Source organism: Thalassophryne amazonica, chromosome 5 (assembly GCF_902500255.1).
Source record: "Thalassophryne amazonica chromosome 5, fThaAma1.1, whole genome shotgun sequence".
Taxonomy (NCBI): Eukaryota; Metazoa; Chordata; class Actinopteri; order Batrachoidiformes; family Batrachoididae; genus Thalassophryne; species Thalassophryne amazonica.
Genome location: NC_047107.1, coordinates 106,408,032 through 106,428,014, shown reverse-complemented (window position 1 = coordinate 106,428,014; position 19,983 = coordinate 106,408,032). Strand labels below are relative to the sequence as shown.

The following is a 19,983-nucleotide window of genomic DNA, read 5'->3' as shown; positions in this document are numbered from 1 at the left end:
AAAGTTTTAAGCCTAATCTTAAAAGTAGAGAGGGTGTCTGTCTCCCTGATCTGAATTGGGAGCTGGTTCCACAGGAGAGGAGCCTGAAAGCTGAAGGCTCTGCCTCCCATTCTACTCTTACAAACGCTAGGAACTACAAGTAAGCCTGCAGTCTGAGAGCGAAGCGCTCTATTGGGGTGATATGGTACTATGAGGTCCCTAAGATAAGATGGGACCTGATTATTCAAAACCTTATAAGTAAGAAGAAGAATTTTAAATTCTATTCTAGAATTAACAGGAAGCCTATGAAGAGAGGCCAATATGGGTGAGATATGCTCTCTCCTTCTAGTCCCTGTTAGCACTCTAGCTGCAGCATTTTGAATTAACTGAAGGCTTTTCAGGGAACTTTTAGGACAACCTGATAATAATGAATTACAATAGTCCAGCCTAGAGGAAATAAATGCATGAATTAGTTTTTCAGCATCACTCTGAGACAAGACCTTTCTAATTTTAGAGATATTGCGCAAATGCAAAAAAGCAGTCCTACATATTTGTTTAATATGCGCATTGAATGACATAACCTGATCAAAAATGACTCCAAGATTTCTCACAGTATTACTAGAGGTCAGGGTAATGCCATCCAGAGTAAGGATCTGGTTAGACACGTTTCTAAGATTTGTGGGGCCAAGTACAATAATCATATATATATCTTATATCAACCTGTATTTCTACTTTTCCTCAAGTCTTATTTTATTTTTTTTTTTTGAACCAGTAATGTACTTCTTATTAAAATTTATTTGCGGTATGACTTTGTTACAGCCACTCTGTTCCAAATCTGGTGCGGATGGGCAGCGCATGGCACAGCTGCCAAAAGCTATGCTGTTTGATGTAACAGAGGAATAGCCTGTTTTTGGACTATGATAAATCTTACACAGAATAAGAAGCATGTAGCAACAAATTCTGGCGACATCTGAACACAGTCTTACTTCAGAATCTGGGGGGAAAAAAACAGTTACATGATGTTTTTCTTTCGTCTCCACCACTGTTTGCATTTTAGTTTGCTTTGTGGCATGCTGTCTTTGAGCACACTGTGCGCACAGTTTTTCCTGCTTAAAAGGAAAATACGGGTGTACAAGATGAGAACACGTGTTGTGTTCCATGTTTTCTGCAGTTTGAGGTGTCAGAAAATCAGCGGTGCAGCAAAGTTTTGCCATTATCATCACGTGTGTTCCTGTTTCAATTATTCTGGCACAAGTACATTCGTGCGCTAGCTTGTGCATTGCGATGAGGTGCACATAAATGTTTTACCTTTTCACTTACGTGGAGTGGTAATAATCCATACACAGTCAGTCACATACATGAGGCCACACTTGCACAGGCAGGGGGGCTGGGGGAGCAGTAACCCCGCTGGGTTTTAGACTTTAAAATCTCAGTGAATGAGAGCCACATGTGTACAAATATGACTGATCTGTAAAAGAATGTATTGAATGAAATGAATTCATTGTGGATCATTACAAATACAGTGAGGAAAATAAGTATTTGAACACCCTGCGATTTTGCAAGTTCTCCCACTTAGAAATCATGGAGGGGTCTGAAATTTTCATCTTAGGTGCACGTCCACTGTGAGAGACATAATCTAAAAAAAAAAAAAAATCTGGAAATCACAATGTGTAATTTTTTAATATTTATTTGTATGTTACTGCTGCAAATAAGTATTTGAACACCTGTGAAAATCAATGTTAATATTTGGTACAGCAGCCTTTGTTTGCAGTTACAGAGGTCAAACGTTTCCTGTAGTTTTTCACCAGGTTTTCACACACTGCAGCAGGGATTTTGATCCACTCATCCATACAGATCTTCTCCAAATGTTTCAGGTTTGGAGTTTGAGCTTCCTCCAAAGATTTTCTATCGAGTTCAGGTCTGGAGACTGGCCAGGCCACTCCAGGACCTTGAAATGCTTCTTACAGAGACCCTCCTTAGTTGCCCTGGCTGTGTGTTTGGGGTCATTGTCATGCTGGAAGACCTAGCCATAACCCATCTTCAATGCTCTTACTGAGGGAAGGAGGTTGTTTGCCAAAATCTCGCAATACATGACCCCATCCATCCTCCCTTCAATACGGTGCAGTCGTCCTGTCCCCTTTGCAGAAGAGCACCCCCAGAGTATGATGTTTCCACCCCCATGCTTCACGGTTGGGATGGTTTTCTTGGGGTTGTTCTCATCCTCTAAACATGGTAAGTGGAGTTGATTCCAAAAAGCTCTATTCTGGTGTCATCTGACCACATGACCTTCTCCCATGCCTCCTCTGGATCATCCAGATGATCACTGGTGAACTTCAAACGGGCCTGGACATGTGCTGGCTTGAGCAGGGGGACCTTGCTGCCCTGCAGGATTTTAAACCATGACAGCATCATGTGTTACTAATGTAATCTTTGTGACTGTGGTCTCAGCTCTTTTCAGGTCATTGACCAAGTCCTCCTGTGTAGTTCTGAACTTTTTCAGAATCAACCTTACCCCACAAAGTGAGATCTTGCATGGAATCCCAGACCGAGGGAGACTGACAGTCATCTTCTGTTTCTTCCACTTTCTAATAAATAATCATAACAATTGTTGTCGTCTACCAAGCTGGTTGCCTGTTGTCCTGTAGTCCATCCCAGCCTTGTACAGGTCTACAGTTTTGTCCCTGGTGTCCTTAGACAGCTCTTTGGTCTTGGCTATGGTGGACAGGTTGGAGTGTGATTGATTGAGTGTGTGAACAGGTGTCTTTTATACAGGTAACAAGTTCAAACAGGTGCAATTAATACAGATAGAGTGCACAACAAGAGGGTTTCTTAAAGAAAAATTAACAGGTCTGTGTGAGCCAGAATTCTTGCTGGTTGGTAGGGGATCAAATACTTATTTGCAGCAGTAACATACAAATAAATTATTAAAAAATCATACATTGTGATTTCCGGATTTTTTTTAAGATTGTCTCTCACTGTGGACGTGCACCTAAAATGAAAATTTCAGACCCCTCCATGATTTCTAAGTGGGAGAACTTGCAAAATCGCAGGGTGTTCAAATACTTATTTTCCTCACTGTACTTTAATAAGTACCAAGTAGTCGCAGTGACAAAAAAGAAATCCTGTGTCAAAAAAAGATGCATCAATCATTTTACAATCAAATTGCAGCCCTGTGAATCGTAATCAAATCGTGAGGTGGCTAGAGATTCCACTTGTAATTCTGTTTCACTCCTTGTAGTTTGCGTGTAGATCTTTGTTTATCCAGGCTTGTGTTCTGCTACTTTTTGTTCTTCAATAGAGTGTATTGGAGATTGCCAACCTTTTAGCGCAACCCCATCTCTAGAATTGCAGAACACAGAATTGTACTGACACCTAGTGGTCAGAAGTAAAACACCATAATCAACCCATGCCCCTTTTCTGTGAACTGCACATGCTACACAAAGTGTAATTGATAAGAAGCACATTTACATTCTGTTTACTCTTTATGAAAACATTAAGAAGCAGCTTGGATTGCAAGTACCCCCCCCCCCCCCCCCCCCCCCAGGTCCCATGTTCACATGTATCTGATTGGCTGTTCAAGTTGTATAGTTTTGGAAAATTATTGCAGTCCATGTAAAAGCGTTGCTAATTGTACAGTATATTTTATGGCTTAGCTAATATACTCCATTTGACTAAAACACTACACAAGGAGTTGGCCTACGTCACTGAAAATAACTGATTACCAATGCTCTGTATTAATATGATAATTGTCACAAGCAACCCTAGAGGCTAATACATTAGATTTAGTTCTTAATCTGAAAGTATTTGACTGTGATTAACAATGTATTTTTACCTCTTCTTGTGTATGTTACAGGTAAAATTAAATACTCTGAACGGGTTTATGATGCCTGTATGGAAGCATTTGATTGCCTTCCGCTCGCTGCCCTGCTAAACCAACAGTTCCTCTGTGTCCATGGTGGTCTTTCACCAGAAATAAACTGCTTAGATGACATAAGAAAAGTAAGTGTGAAACAAATGTAAAGTTTAGTACAATTTGTGAAATTGTGCCACTCTGTTAAAGTCACGTCTGAGAGCATATGGTGGTGCTCCGCTTTGCTGCATCCACAACACCATGGAACCACCTTGGATCCTGGAAGGTAACCATCCAGACATATTTTGAAGGATCATGAGTCTTAGTTTCACAGTCTAATATTGATATTTAAAAATTCAAAAAAAGATTGTTTCAGTTGTGTTTTTTTTCCCCCCCTCTTGGTGAATCTGTACACAGTACTTCCCACCTTGTAGGAGCCACTGCTTCTGTGTTGCCTCGCTACACTTGAGCAAAATAAGTTGCTGTAAACAAACATCAGCCAGAATTGTAAATGTTTTATGCAGTCTGATGAAAGGAAACTGACTGTGAACTTTGAACAAGTTAACAGATTTTCCCTGCAGCAGTCCACAGAACAACAATCACCTGGCTCCTCTGAATAACCCTTCTGGTTTCACTGAGACCAAGTCAAGTCTGGGAACATGCGCTGGTGCCACATGTCACCATTTCCACCAGGATCCCTGATGGCAACCACCCAAGGAGAGAACTCATTCATCCCTGTCTCTTGAATGTACTACCTACCTGCAGGAGCCAGGTAAAATTCAGGCTTCCCCAGCCACTGGGATCCTCAACACTAAGGCACCTGCATGCTGGATCATGTCCAGAGAAACGCAACACATGACCAAAATGTCAAAGCTGACATTCTCTCACAATGCAAGTGATACTTCTTAGCCGAATCGCCCAAAGAAAACATTTGTTTAATGCAAAGGTCCCAATTTACTAAGATCCCAGATGACAAGTGCTAAATTGTGTGGGCAGTCCAAAATTTTGAGCATTTTGGTGGAGACAGTTTTGCAGGTCATTTGCTAATTGTGAATGTGGAATTGATGGTGACCAGAAATGTGACAAAAGGCACACTGTAAATGAGATTTTTTTTTGTGCATTAATGGCTGTAAATGCACAATAAAATTAAATCAGCCACTGAAGTTAAATTTGTGCCTGTGGGTGCAAAGCACCTCTTTATTCATATCTAATATACACGGAAGACAACTCAGTACTTGAATGGTAATATATTTCATTGATTTATCTAATGCTGCCTATATTAAATTTACTATAATTTCTTCAATGTAGTTGAGAATTTCCTCAAATCTAGACATGGCCTTTTAAATAATTTCTTGATGTAACCCTTTTAGTTGTCTTCTGATAATGGCGGATTAGGAGTACATTCACTTGCAGGTATGTGACTTGCGCTTTTTTAGGCATGAACTCTGCAAACATAATTGTGTTCATGCGCTGCAGTTAAAAAGAAAATGATCTCCTCTTGCAGATATTTTATTCATGCTATTTTAGCAAACTGGTAAATAATTGTGTTCTGCCTGTGGAATGCAGCCAGACAACTGCCCATAGTTTTTTGCGCTCCACCGGCATGCAGGTATATTTGTGAGTACAGTGGTGTTTGGACCCAATTTGCTAAAGTCTTGAGTGTTTAAAAACGTGCACAAAGTCCTTCCAGTGGTTTCCAAGGATCCTCCAAAAACACCCAGTGCCAAAGCAATATAGTCGTCACCTAAGATCACTGGTTAGTGTCAAAGTTTCAGAACCATACAGTAAGACAGAAAGCACCAGGACTTTAGAGACATGGACCGTTTTCCTGTAAAGAGATTGAAGGGTTTTGTTCTGCTGACGACACACTCTTTCAATGTCACCTTGTTTGTTACCCTTTGCTTTGTACTTTAAGGTAACCAGCAAAGCCAGTGAGTGTTTGTGTGTGTGTATTTTATGCACCATAGTTGGACAGATTTAAAGAACCTCCAGCATTTGGGCCAATGTGTGACCTGATTTGGGCAGACCCTGGTGAGGACTATGGCAGTGAAAAGACATCTGAACACTTCAACCATAATTCTGTCAGAGGCTGCTCTTACTTTTTCAGGTATTATAGAGAGTTTATGTATTTATTTTTAAATCTGTGTGCTGTACCACATTTGTCATACTAATGAGTGTAGAACTTAATTGCAAAAACTCCAACAAAAAATGTACTTCAGTTGCCTTTGATTTCATCAAATTGTCAGCAGCCTGTAAACTTATCTCTAACACCAAATATAAAGACATATTGGCAATAAAATATAAACACACTGAATCACCCAGGACAGACAATATAATTTCCTGTTTTTGTAGGTGGTATTTAAAAAATGACCCACTCATCAGGTTAATGGATAAAATGTTCTGCTGTGAAAATGTTAAAATTGCTTTTAATAGAAACAAACACTGTCTCTCAAGTGTGTTACATTAAAATGGGCTCCAAAGTAGTTATTGTGCAACCAGTGTAATAGAATTAGATAAAGTATATCACCTGGAACAAGGTGACAAAATACTGTATTCAGTAGTTTGGGACAGTAATTTAGTCAATATGGTGAAACCAGAAAGTCTTGCTAATAGCCTGAATTGAATTCAGGTATCCTGACGTGATTTGTTATAGTACAGGTTCTCATGAACTAAAGTGGGAAATGGGAACTGACCTCTGCCAAGTCCAATAATCTCCTCCAATAATCTACTTCTATCACATCTTGCTATATTTCTTACTATGCAGTGATTGAATTGTGAATATCCTAACCTATGAAATTGTATTTTGTTCCATTGGATCTGAATTTGTATCCATATCTTCACAAAATCCTACACATTCATAGCAATATTTGTGTAACTATGCCAGCGTTTTATAAATAAAGATCCATGCAATGCTTTGTGGGAAACTACTGAATATAGCCCCCCTCTCCACAAAAAAAGCCTTATTTTAGAAAAATAAAAATGTGCCAAACAGGGTTTTGGGACCACTAAAGGGTACTAAAGAACACTTCCAATCCAGCCTCAGTATATCATGGCCTACTAAAATGTGTATGATGGCCATCCTGGGGTAGTAGCTGTAGGCAGGTAGGGGTCAGTGAAGAATTGCACAGGGGTCAAAAAATGAAAAATATGCATTACATTTAAAAATATACCACATTATTTGTCTAACTGTAAAGATTGTAAAAAAGTATAGTTTGGACTATCTATGACTAAATGTTGCAGGGTAAAAACCGCAAAAATGGTTACAAAGGTCAGTGTCAGTTTGAACAGGGATCAAAAGTTAAAGTTGCTCAAATTTAGGTGAAACATCATGCAAATTATTGATTGAGTTAATGGGCGTTTAAAAAGCAATAGTCTGCACCATCTGTCATGTTTAACTATCAAGTTAACTTGCCATAGAATCCAATACTTGGTACTTGTAATAAGTGTAGCTTATTCGTAGCTTTGGAGGCCAGGCTGGGCGAATTGGAGACTCGGCTCCGCACCGTGGAAAATTCTACAGCTAGCCAGGCCCCTGTAGTCGGTGCGGACAAAGGTAGCTTAGCCGCCGTTAGTTTCCCTCTGGCAGATTCCGAGCAGCCGGGAAAGCAGGCCGACTGGGTGACTGTGAGGAGGAAGCGTAGTCCTAAACAGAAGCCCCGTGTACACCGCCAACCCGTTCACATCTCTAACCGTTTTTCCCCACTCGGCGACACACCCGCCGAGGATCAAACTCTGGTTATTGGCGACTCTGTTTTGAGAAATGTGAAGTTAGCGACACCAGCAACCATCGTCAATTGTCTTCCGGGGGCCAGAGCAGGCGACATTGAAGGAAATTTGAAACTGCTGGCTAAGGCTAAGCGTAAATTTGGTAAGATTGTAATTCACGTCGGCAGTAATGACATCCGGTTACGCCAATCGGAGGTCACTAAAATTAACATTGAATTGGTGTGTAACTTTGCAAAAACAATGTCGGACTCTGTAGTTTTCTCTGGGCCCCTCCCCAATCGGACCGGGAGTGACATGTTTAGCCGCATGTTCTCCTTGAATTGCTGGCTGTCTGAGTGGTGTCCAAAAAATGAGGTGGGCTTCATAGATAATTGGCAAAGCTTCTGGGGAAAACCTGGTCTTGTTAGGAGAGACGGCATCCATCCCACTTTGGATGGAGCAGCTCTCATTTCTAGAAATCTGGCCAATTTTCTTAAATCCTCCAAACCGTGACTATCCAGGGTTGGGACCAGGAAGCAGAGTTGTAGTCTTACACACCTCTCTGCAGCTTCTCTCCCCCCTCATCCCCTCATTACCCCATCCCCGTAGAGACGGTGCCTGCTCCCAGACCACCAATAACCAGCAAAAATCTATTTAAGCATAAAAATTCAAAAAGAAAAAATAATATAGCACCTTCAACTGCACCACAGACTAAAACAGTTAAATGTGGTCTATTAAACATTAGGTCTCTCTCTTCTAAGTCCCTGTTAGTAAATGATATAATAATTGATCAACATATTGATTTATTCTGCCTTACAGAAACCTGGTTACAGCAGGATGAATATGTTAGTTTAAATGAGTCAACACCCCCGAGTCACACTAACTGCCAGAATGTTCGTAGCACGGGCCGAGGCGGAGGATTATTAGCAATCTTCCATTCCAGCTTATTAATTCATCAAAAACCCAGACAGAGCTTTAATTCATTTGAAAGCTTGACTCTTAGTCTTGTCCATCCAAATTGGAAGTCCCAAAAACCAGTTTTATTTGTTGTTATCTATCGTCCTCCTGGTCGTTACTGTGAGTTTCTCTGTGAATTTTCAGACCTTTTGTCTGACTTAGTGCTTAGCTCAGATAAGATAATTATAGTGGGCGATTTTAACATCCACACAGATGCTGAGAATGACAGCCTCAACACTGCATTTAATCTATTATTAGACTCAATTGGCTTTGCTCAAAATGTAAATGAGTCCACCCACCACTTTAATCATATCTTAGATCTTGTTCTGACTTATGGTATGGAAATTGAAGACTTAACAGTATTCCCTGAAAACTCCCTTCTGTCTGATCATTTCTTAATAACATTTACATTTACTCTGATGGACTACACAGCAGTGGGGAATAAGTTTCATTACACTAGAAGTCTTTCAGAAAGCGCTGTAACTAGGTTTAAGGATATGATTCCTTCTTTATGTTCTCTAATGCCATATACCAACACAGTGCAGAGTAGCTACCTAAACTCTGTAAGTGAGATAGAGCATCTCGTCAATAGTTTTACATCCTCATTGAAGACAACTTTGGATGCTGTAGCTCCTCTGAAAAAGAGAGCTTTAAATCAGAAGTGCCTGACTCCGTGGTATAACTCTCAAACTCGCAGCTTAAAGCAGATAACCCGTAAGTTGGAGAGGAAATGGCGTCTCACTAATTTAGAAGATCTTCACTTAGCCTGGAAAAAGAGTCTGTTGCTCTATAAAAAAAGCCCTCTGTAAAGCTAGGACATCTTACTACTCATCACAAATTGAAGAAAATAAGAATAACCCCAGGTTTATTTTCAGCACTGTAGCCAGGCTGACAAAGAGTCAGAGCTCTATTGAGCCAAGTATTCCTTTAACTTTAACTAGTAATGACTTCATGACTTTCTTTGCTAATAAAATTTTAACTATTAGAGAAAAAATTACTCATAACCATCCCAAAGACGTATCGTTATCTTTGGCTGCTTTCAGTGATGCCGGTATTTGGTTAGACTCTTTCTCTCCGATTGTTCTGTCTGAGTTATTTTCATTAGTTACTTCATCCAAACCATCAACATGTCTATTAGACCCCATTCCTACCAGGCTGCTCAAGGAAGCCCTACCATTATTTAATGCTTCGATCTTAAATATGATCAATCTATCTTTATTAGTTGGCTATGTACCACAGGCTTTTAAGGTGGCAGTAATTAAACCATTACTTAAAAAGCCATCACTTGACCCAGCTATCTTAGCTAATTATAGGCCAATCTCCAACCTTCCTTTTCTCTCAAAAATTCTTGAAAGGGTAGTTGTAAAACAGCTAACTGATCATCTGCAGAGGAATGGTCTATTTGAAGAGTTTCAGTCAGGTTTTAGAATTCATCATACTACAGAAACAGCATTAGTGAAGGTTACAAATGATCTTCTTATGGCCTCAGACAGTGGACTCATCTCTGTGCTTGTTCTGTTAGACCTCAGTGCTGCTTTTGATACTGTTGACCATAAAATTTTATTACAGAGATTAGAGCATGCCATAGGTATTAAAGGCACTGCGCTGCAGTGGTTTGAATCATATTTATCTAATAGATTACAATTTGTTCATATAAATGGGGAATCTTCTTCACAGACTAAGGTTAATTATGGAGTTCCACAAGGTTCTGTGCTAGGACCAATTTTATTCACTTTATACATGCTTCCCTTAGGCAGCATTATTAGACGGCATTGCTTAAATTTTCATTGTTACGCAGATGATACCCAGCTTTATCTATCCATGAAGCCAGAGGACACACACCAATTAGCTAAACTGCAGGATTGTCTTACAGACATAAAGACATGGATGACCTCTAATTTTCTGCTTTTAAACTCAGATAAAACTGAAGTTATTGTACTTGGCCCTACAAATCTTAGAAACATGGTGTCTAACCAGATCCTTACTCTGGATGGCATTACCCTGACCTCTAGTAATACTGTGAGAAATATTGGAGTCATTTTTGATCAGGATATGTCATTCAAAGCGCATATTAAACAAATATGTAGGACTGCTTTTTTGCATTTACGCAATATCTCTAAAATTAGAAAGGTCTTGTCTCAGAGTGATGCTGAAAAATTAATTCATGCATTTATTTCCTCTAGGCTGGACTATTGTAATTCATTATTATCAGGTTGTCCTAAAAGTTCCCTGAAAAGCCTTCAGTTAATTCAAAATGCTGCAGCTAGAGTACTGACGGAGACTAGAAGGAGAGAGCATATCTCACCCATATTGGCCTCTCTTCATTGGCTTCCTGTTAATTCTAGAATAGAATTTAAAATTCTTCTTCTTACTTATAAGGTTTTGAATAATCAGGTCCCATCTTATCTTAGGGACCTTATAGTACCATATCACCCCAATAGAGCGCTTCGCTCTCAGACTGCAGGCTTACTTGTAGTTCCTAGGGTTTGTAAGAGTAGAATGGGAGGCAGAGCCTTCAGCTTTCAGGCTCCTCTCCTGTGGAACCAGCTCCCAATTCGGATCAGGGAGACAGACACCCTCTCTACTTTAAGATTAGGCTTAAAACTTTTCTTTTTGCTAAAGCTTATAGTTAGGGCTGGATCAGGTGACCCTGAACCATCCCTTAGTTATGCTGCTATAGACTTAGACTGCTGGGGGGTTCCCATGATGCACTGAGTGTTTCTTTCTCTTTTTGCTCTGTATGTCTTTTTCCTGGTTCTCTCCCTCAGCCCCAACCAGTCCCAGCAGAAGACTGCCCCTCCCTGAGCCTGGTTCTGCTGGAGGTTTCTTCCTGTTAAAAGGGAGTTTTTCCTTCCCACTGTCGCCAAGTGCTTGCTCACAGGGGGTCGTTTTGACCGTTGGGGTTTTTACGTAATTATTGTATGGCCTTGCCTTACAATATAAAGCGCCTTGGGGCAACTGTTTGTTGTGATTTGGCGCTATATAAATAAATAAATAAATAAAATAGACGTCAACGTTATTTGAACTTTACTTTGGAGCTCAAGCTTTCAACATGGTCAAAAGTATTCCATTTATTAATCCTATTTGATCAACCAATAATTTTCATTACTTTTTACTAAAATTGCAGCAACTTTAACTTTGTACCCCGTACAAATTGAACTTCACCTTTGTCATCATTTTTTGTTGTTTTTACCCCATAACATTTAGTCATAAATAGTTCATACTATGCTTTTTTTTAATCTATATGGTGAGACAAATAATGCGGTATAGTTTTCAATATGATTTTGACCCCTGTGCAATTCTTCAGTGACCCCGACATGGGGTCAGTGCCACCTTGTGATCACCAGCATACATTTTATTGTGTAGCTCATGGTGAACTGAGGCTGGATTATAAGTGTTGTTTAGCCCCCTTAAGTGGCCCTGATTAGGACAGAATTGTCTGCTGGCTGATGGACTAAAATGGGATGAAGTGGATTTTGCTCTTAGGCTTGATGTCAGTGTTTTGGTAGCCTAGTGATATTCATATGAAAACTGACATTTTGTGCAAATTGTAACTCTTTCAAAGGTGAAAATAATATGTCGGTGGTAGGGGTGTAACGATACACAAAAATCACGGTTCGGTAAGTACCTCGGTTCTGAGGTCACGGTTTGGTTCATTTTCGGTACAGTATGGGAACAAAATGCAACACATAAATTTGCTTGTTGTTTAAACCAACAATTTATTGTAACATTGTACAAACAGGAAAATAAAATAATTGCAAAGTGCTGCCTGGTAATAAGTTAAATAAAATGTTCTCAAATAAACAACAAATGTATGAAATATTATAAAAAATAAATTCCTAGTAAACAGCTTTTAACAAAACCTTTCCACAAGTAAAGAGCAGAACAACAGTTCCAGCATGAAGCCCTGTTCAGTTTTATTCAACCTTCATATTTTTTGCCAGAAAAATGAACTTGTCCAAAACTGTCACACTCTAAGGATTTTTTTTAAGAGAATTAATGTTAAAGAATCCCTTTACTTTTGTACAACTTATTTTATTTTCTATCTCTTTCTGTTAAGTGTTCGTTTAATATTTGTTATATCTTTTTAAATAAAGTTTTGAAAACAAAAACATTGTGGGAGAGGCAAAAAAGTGAATAAAACCACCTTAATATTTGGAACCACAAGTGAACTTGATTTTTGGTTTATTTATTAAATTAATTAAATAGCTTCTCAAAATCTGGGGACTATTTAATCACAGCGCAGCAAACAAGGTCAGTAGGCTGAGCGAGTCCAGTGAGGACGATTGTAAATATCCCTCCACTCAGTGCTTGACGGCTGCTGCAGGCTGCAGCGGAGGAGGGGGAGACCCGCTGCCACTCTGTGACAACAGAAGCTTTCACTTTCAGTCAACAAACATCAGAAAAGTTTCCAGTAACGCCAGGAAAAGTAGCTATATTTGTCCCTAGTAGCTTTTGAGAAAATAAGTCGTCAAGTCACCAGATTTAGCGAGAAAGACGGCAAATTGGCAACACTGAATGTAAACGCACACAATGCGAACTCACCCGAGCACAGCCCTGTACCGAACCGAATGTCCAGTACTGAAACGGTTCAGTACAAATACATGTACCGTTACACCCTTAGTCAGTGGTCAGCACCATTTTTGTGTGTTATTTTAACTGGTAAAATTAGTTCAGAAATCTAGATATTGTACAGTTGCCTGTTGGGAGAGGAGATTAGGAAAGACTACTTCAGCAAGTTGTGAATTACAGTGGCTGCATGCTTTGGGAACTCCACTGAGTATTAACAGGTCTTTTTTTTTTTGTCTCTCTGTCTCTCTCTCTGTCCTTGCAGTTACTCAGCAGTTTGTGACTTTTTGATAAATAATAACTTGCTGTCTGTAATAAGAGCCCATGAAGCACAGGATGCGGGGTACGTACAGTTCCTGCTGTTTGATGTCCTTCTATCCATCTTGTCAGATGGAAGATGCCAAATGAGTCTCCTTGTTTTATTCCAACAGTTATCGGATGTACAGAAAAAGCCAGACCACTGGGTTTCCTTCATTAATCACAATCTTTTCAGCTCCAAATTACCTAGACGTCTACAACAACAAAGGTTTTTTTTTTCCTGTTCTTTTTTTTTTTATTATTATTTTTTATCATTGTTGTTTGTCTCTGGGTGATGTGGGCCATTCTCTTTTTATTTCTAGCTGCTGTATTAAAATATGAGAACAATGTAATGAACATCCGACAGTTCAACTGCTCCCCCCACCCATACTGGTTACCCAACTTTATGGATGTCTTCACGTGGTCTTTGCCTTTTGTTGGAGAAAAAGGTACGGCCCTTTTCTCCTTGAGGAAAATGTGACACAATTACTTTATTTGGGTGCCTAATTTTCAGTTAATGTTTGCATTAAAGTTTAGCCCAACACTTTAGGAATTTTGTTTCTGTGAAGTCATGGAATAGATGTAAAAATTATTAATGGACTGTTTCATGCTAAATTAGACTTTATATTCAGATTTTTCTTTATTCATCTAATTCAGACCATAAAGTCTTCAACATAAAATAGCATATCCTTGACATTCCAATAGACTTAACATTCATTGACATGAAATGTGTGGAACTGTTGTCCAGTGTTTATAGTAAGTTTCTTTTTTTTTTTGCTAACTTGTATGCAAAGTTATGGCATGGACTGTTATTTTAAAAAATAATAGGCGGTAGATGTATTTCAGTTGTAATTGTTGTAAGATTTTCAGTAGATTAGAGGTCACTGCCTCTGTAAATTGAGTTGAAGTTTTCTTAAATTCATGTAATGACTTCTAGAAGCTTCTAAATTAGCATAATTACGTTGTAAATGGAACACATATGGTTGTATTTAAGGTCCAGCTTAAATACTGTCCATAAATCAAATTCCTCCAAAAGATATAAGGTACTATGAGCAGCTGTGGAAATCTTTTAATACAAAAACCTAAAAAAAATTGAGGGCCCATGCAGTTTTGCGAAATTTAGGAAGAAGGCCCAAGTCAACATTCAGAAATGAACGAGCTTGGGTCTCAAAGGTCTAACAGATCCCCAGGATCACAACTAAGGAATTAAGGAAGCCTCAGTTGGAAATGTGCAATCATCCACCATTATGTGGCTTTCACATGTGTAGCAGACGGAAAACCAGATCTTCCCCCATCATTGGCTGTGAGAGCGGCACCTGCTCCTCGTGACAGAATGTGCGAGGCAGTAAAGACATACCCACATGTTGATGTGCTTAAATGACATAAAAGATAGATGTTAAATATTTCAGTGCAGAGATGCAACGTTTTGTATGCAATAAAACCGTGTGTCTCTGAGGGAGCGAGAACAACTTTGAGCCAGCGTTAAAGAAAGCCGACTGTGGGTGTGAGTGAGACTGATTTAAACATGGAATCTGTCTGAGGCTGGCTAAAGCTGCCTGAAGCTGTGCCGCTTCTTAAAGGTTTTGTGTTGACATACATCAGCTGAGGAGCCGTGACTGAGTCAGAACACAGCCTGCGGCCATCCTGAGTTCACGTTGTTTCTCAAGCTGCCTCGTTGCACCTTAGGAAAACTATAATAATTAACATTTGACAAGATAGTTAAATATAAATCCTACACCTGTTTCTTTAGAGAACTCAGAGATGAAAGGTAGTTTGTCTAAATGTGTACGCTGAGTGGATGGAAATATTGATGGTTTCTTTCCCCCACAGTGACAGAGATGCTTGTGAATGTACTAAACATTTGCTCTGATGATGAGCTCATGTCAGAAATAGACGACCTATATGAAGGTACGTTTTAAACGTATAAACTTTCTGCTAGAATTGGCAGGTCAGTCAACACAGCTTTAGGTACCCAGATGAACAAACACTCCGCTCAAGCTGTTTCAGCATCAGCAAATATATATATAAATCCACAGTTCTTAAGGTCACTCACTGACACACTGTCCTGATGTAACAGAATAATGCTGGAGTGTCCGATGTTCTCATGGATTTTCATGGAGATTTTAAAGTGGAAATCTGCAATAACAAAATTGTGTTTACATCACAGTAATCGCTATTTGTCCTCCTTACTAGCTTTTTGTGGTGGAATGCTAAGCTATTACACTAAGACTCAACTAATGCTGCCTTTCTGTAGTTGTTGTGATATTTCTTTTGTTCAAATGCCCTTTGGTCTTTGCCATGGTGGATAGGTTGGAGTGTGATTGATTGAGTGTGTGCACAGGCTTCTTTTATACAGGTAACAAGTTCAAACAGGTGTAGAACAGGAGGGCTTCTTAAAGAAAAAATAAGAGGTCTGTGAGAGCCAGAATTCTTGCTGGTTGTTAGGGGATCATATGCAGTAAAATGCAAATTCATGCAGTAAAATGCAAATTAATTATTTAAAAATCATACAATGTGATTTTCTGGATGTTTTTTTTTTTTGTTTTTGTTTTTTTTTTAGATTCTGTCTCTCACAGTTGAAGTGTACCTACGATTTAAAAAAAAAAAAAATACAGACCTCTCCATTCTTTGTAGGTGGAAAAACCTGCAAAATTGACAGTGGATCAAATACTTATTTCCCCCACTGCGTGTGTGTGTGTGTATCGAGTAAAATAAGTATTGAACACGTCACCATTTTTCTCAGTAAATATATTTATAAAGGTGCTATTGACATGAAATTTTCACAAGATCTTTGTAACAACCAAAATAATCCATATATACAAAGAAATCAAACAATCGATGTCCATAAATTTAAATTATGTGTAATAATGTGAAATGACATAGGAAAAAAGTATTGAACACCTGAAGAAAGGGACATGGAAAGCCAAGACACCAGCTAAAGTCTATCAGTAATTAGAAAGCAGTCCTGCCACTTGTCAGTGCAAATTAATATCAGCTAGTTCAGTCCCAACTAATGGCCTATAAAAAGTCTCATTACCATGATGGGTAAAAGCAAAGAGCGCTGTCAAGATCTTCGCAACTTCATTGTTGCAAAACATAGCATCGGGTACAGAAGGATTTCTAAACTTCTGAACGTTTCTGTCAGCACTATGCGGCCACAATCTGAAAGCAGAAACATCATTTTACCACAAACCGGCCACAAACAGGTTCTCGCAAGTTTTCTGACAGGGGACTGAAAAGAATTATCAGAAGAGTTGTCCAAGAGCCAAAGGACCACTTGTGGAGAACTTCAGAAAGACCTGGAATCAGCAGGTACAATTGTTTGAAAGAAAATAAGTAATGCACTCAACCGCCTTGGCCTGTATGCACGCTCACCACGCAAGACTCCATTGCTGAAAAAAAAATATGTTGAAGCTCATTTAAAGTTTGACGCACAGCATTTAGACAAGACTGAGAAATACTGGGAGAATATAGTCTGGCCAGATGAGACCAAAATTTAACTCTTTGGATGCCATAATACACACCATGTTTGGAGGACGAATTGCACTGCATATCAGCCCTAAAACATTATACCAGTAGTTTGGAGGTGGAAACATCATAGTGTGGGGCTGTTTTTCTTCATACAGCACTGGCAAACTTCATATAATCAAAGGAAGGATGAATGGAAAAATGTACTGAGACCTTCTTGATTTAAAAAAAAAAAAAAAAAATCTGCCAGGATGACGAAAATGAAACAAGGGTGGACATTTCAGCAAGACAGTGATCCCAAACATACAGCCAAGGAAACTCCCAACTTGTTTCAGAGAATGAAAATTAAGCTGCTAGAATGGCCCAGCCAATCAGATGACAGGAATCCAATAGAAAGTCTATGGAAAGAACTAAAGATCAGAGTTCATAGAAGATGTCCCCAGAACCTTCGAGATTTGAAAACTGTCTGTGTGGAAGAATGGTAAATGGACTGCATTTATATAGCGCTTTTCCATCTGCATCAGACGCTCAAAGCGCTTTACAATTATGCCTCACATTCACCCCAATGTCAGGGTGCTGCCATACAAGGCGCTCACTACACACCGGGAGCAATAGGGGATTAAGGACCTTGCCCAAGGGCCCTTAGTGATTTTCCAGTCAGGCGGGGATTTGAACCCATGATCTTCTGGATTCAAGCCCAACACCTTAACCACTAGACCATCACCTCCCCATTCCGTTTCCGTAAAATGGGACTTTCCATTTTATTACACATAACTTTGTTTCTGTACCTCTTTGTTTTGATTTCTATGTATGTGTGGATTACTTGGGTTTTTACTAACTTCTGAAAATGTTATATCAGTGGCACCTTTAGAAATATATTTTTTGAGAAATATCGTGACTATCCAATACTTACTATAGCTGCTGCGTGTATTATAATTCACTCCCCCCCACGTCTGATGTAGTGAAAATGATTCGGCTAAAATATTGAGTGAACAGTCACTATTGTTGAGCCAATGTCCCATATGATCAGCTATTTTTCTCTGATACATATCATTAAACTCTCCACGTCTCTCGAATAAAAATAACTCATCCTTTCTGTATATGGTCATTTATGTTTGTGGTTCTCCAGTCTGTTTATTTTTTATATTAACTTTTGCACTCAGTAAATGCCTTTTAACATGCTGTCTGAACTGTGTGTTCTGGACCGATTCCAGGTGGCGCCACAGCGATGCGCAAGGAGGTCATTCGGAACAAGATTCGTGCTGTGGGGAAAATGGCCCGAGTCTTTTCTGTCCTCAGGTTTGTGACGCCTGTCATCATCCCTTTCGCTTTGTTCCGTTCCTTCCTCATAACACAGTTCAGTTTGTGTATTTGGATCACAATGGGCTCAGAATAACCAAATGGGGACAGGATGACACTGGAGTAACGGCGATGAGAATGGCCCCAGTTGAGTGCACAATGAAGCTGTTTGAAAACACAGCGTTGATCTGCTGGGATTAATGAGCTGGCACAAGATGAGTCACGATGCATCAAGACTGTATAATGACATGAGACATTATTCCAGATTAATGTTGCTGCCACTAGCTTGTCACATTGTGGTAAGTGGGAATGATATGGAGCCGCCTGTTGTCCCAACTGCAACATATGGGTCGATGTCGATTCAGGACGCTGTTTAGAAATGAAATGGCCAGTGCATGCTCTTTCATAAATGGGTTGACTGTTGAAGCCATTCACCCTTTCATTTTTTTCAGTCCTTGGATGAGAAAGATATCAAGTGCATCTGTGACATTAAATTAAACACTTATAATTGCTGCTAAAAAGTAGATTTCAGCTTCTAAATTTGACACAAATTATCTTGACCCACTTGTAGAACCAGGACACACTCTAACTGATTTGGCCGGAGGCCGTTAGAGCTGATAGTCTCTGTAACAGTCGGCAAGGGTTGGGTTAAATGTGGCGTGATTGTTAAACTTCTGTTCTCTTGGTTACAGGGCAATTTCATAACCTCAGGTGCACTTTCTTCTAAAATACAATATATTTTTATGTAGCTTTTTGTGTATGCATTTTGTTTTTTGTGTTAGGGAGGAAAGCGAGAGCGTGTTAACACTTAAAGGCCTCACTCCAACTGGAACGCTTCCTCTGGGAGTGTTGTCAGGAGGAAAGCAGACCTTGCAGACTGGTAAGTGTGCTTTATCCTCAATAATTCTGGTTTGTTTGTTTGTTTATTGTGCTAGCTGTCATTCACCAAGTCATTTTAGATGACTATCCAGATCATTCTTCATGCTGTCGCTAGTGGTGTTTTTAGTCTTACAATACCTCAAAATCTTTTTTTTTTTTTTTTAAATACAGAAGTCTCATTCTCAAGAGAGACCTGTTTCAGTTAGACATACAACAAACAGTTCATTACAGACAGACAGAAATGTAATATACAGTATCAGTATAAAACAGTAAAATCAAGAACTTAATGAGATGACTACGTGATCTGTTGCTCAGCTATCACATCTCTGTAAATATTTCACCATCCCTGCACAACATGCAACATGATTGAGATGTCATGATGTTGTATCTGCATTATATATCCCACTGTTATACCTGTAATCAGGCAAGTGTGCTGTACTCTCATTTGACGTTCTTATGCTTCTCAAGTTTCTTCTTAAAAATGGAAAAGGTATCTTTAAGAAAATGCTACCTCAAAATTTTTAACATAGAAGTATGGGTGTACATCTCTCCATTACAAATCAGTCCGATATGTATGGGCTACAGTTCCATTCAGGAACAGTACTTTTAATCTTGAAAGACTTCGGTTTGGTGCATTATGATGCAATATGTGAACAATTCTTTGCTTAATGTAAACATTCATTTCCCATGACAAATTAGAATAAAGCAAAGTGGCATTGCTTACCTTGAAATACATTTTTCATGAAAGACTAGGGATGTTCTTAAAGTTTTTGCTGCTGTGCTGTAACGTTCCCACTCTGAACTAGTATGATAGTATTGGCAAAGTGTGAACCAAACAAAGTTCAAGCCAGTGCACTTATGCTTTATGCAGCATACCACTATCAAAGATGGTGCTTTTGTTTTTTTTGTTCTTGCAAAGTTAACATTCCTGTGATGAGCCTTGCGGGTGCCTCCTGTTGGCCTTTGAGCTTTTGGTAGAG

At 39.2% G+C, this 19,983-nt stretch overlaps 1 protein-coding gene across 3 annotated transcripts in view; it reads left to right on the top strand.

Annotated features, from left to right (window-relative positions):
* The window catches only part of ppp3cca (protein phosphatase 3, catalytic subunit, gamma isozyme, a), a 103,244-nt gene that overhangs the window by 72,877 nt on the left and 10,384 nt on the right, over positions 1 to 19,983 (top strand). For all 3 annotated transcript variants that reach the window (XM_034171045.1, XM_034171044.1, XM_034171043.1), the window contains exons 5-12: positions 3,833 to 3,978; positions 5,797 to 5,936; positions 13,326 to 13,403; positions 13,492 to 13,586; positions 13,681 to 13,806; positions 15,188 to 15,265; positions 18,040 to 18,124; positions 18,907 to 19,004. In XM_034171045.1, the coding sequence (XP_034026936.1) occupies positions 3,833 to 3,978; positions 5,797 to 5,936; positions 13,326 to 13,403; positions 13,492 to 13,586; positions 13,681 to 13,806; positions 15,188 to 15,265; positions 18,040 to 18,124; positions 18,907 to 19,004 (846 nt within the window). The remainder of the gene's footprint in view (positions 1 to 3,832; positions 3,979 to 5,796; positions 5,937 to 13,325; positions 13,404 to 13,491; positions 13,587 to 13,680; positions 13,807 to 15,187; positions 15,266 to 18,039; positions 18,125 to 18,906; positions 19,005 to 19,983) is intronic.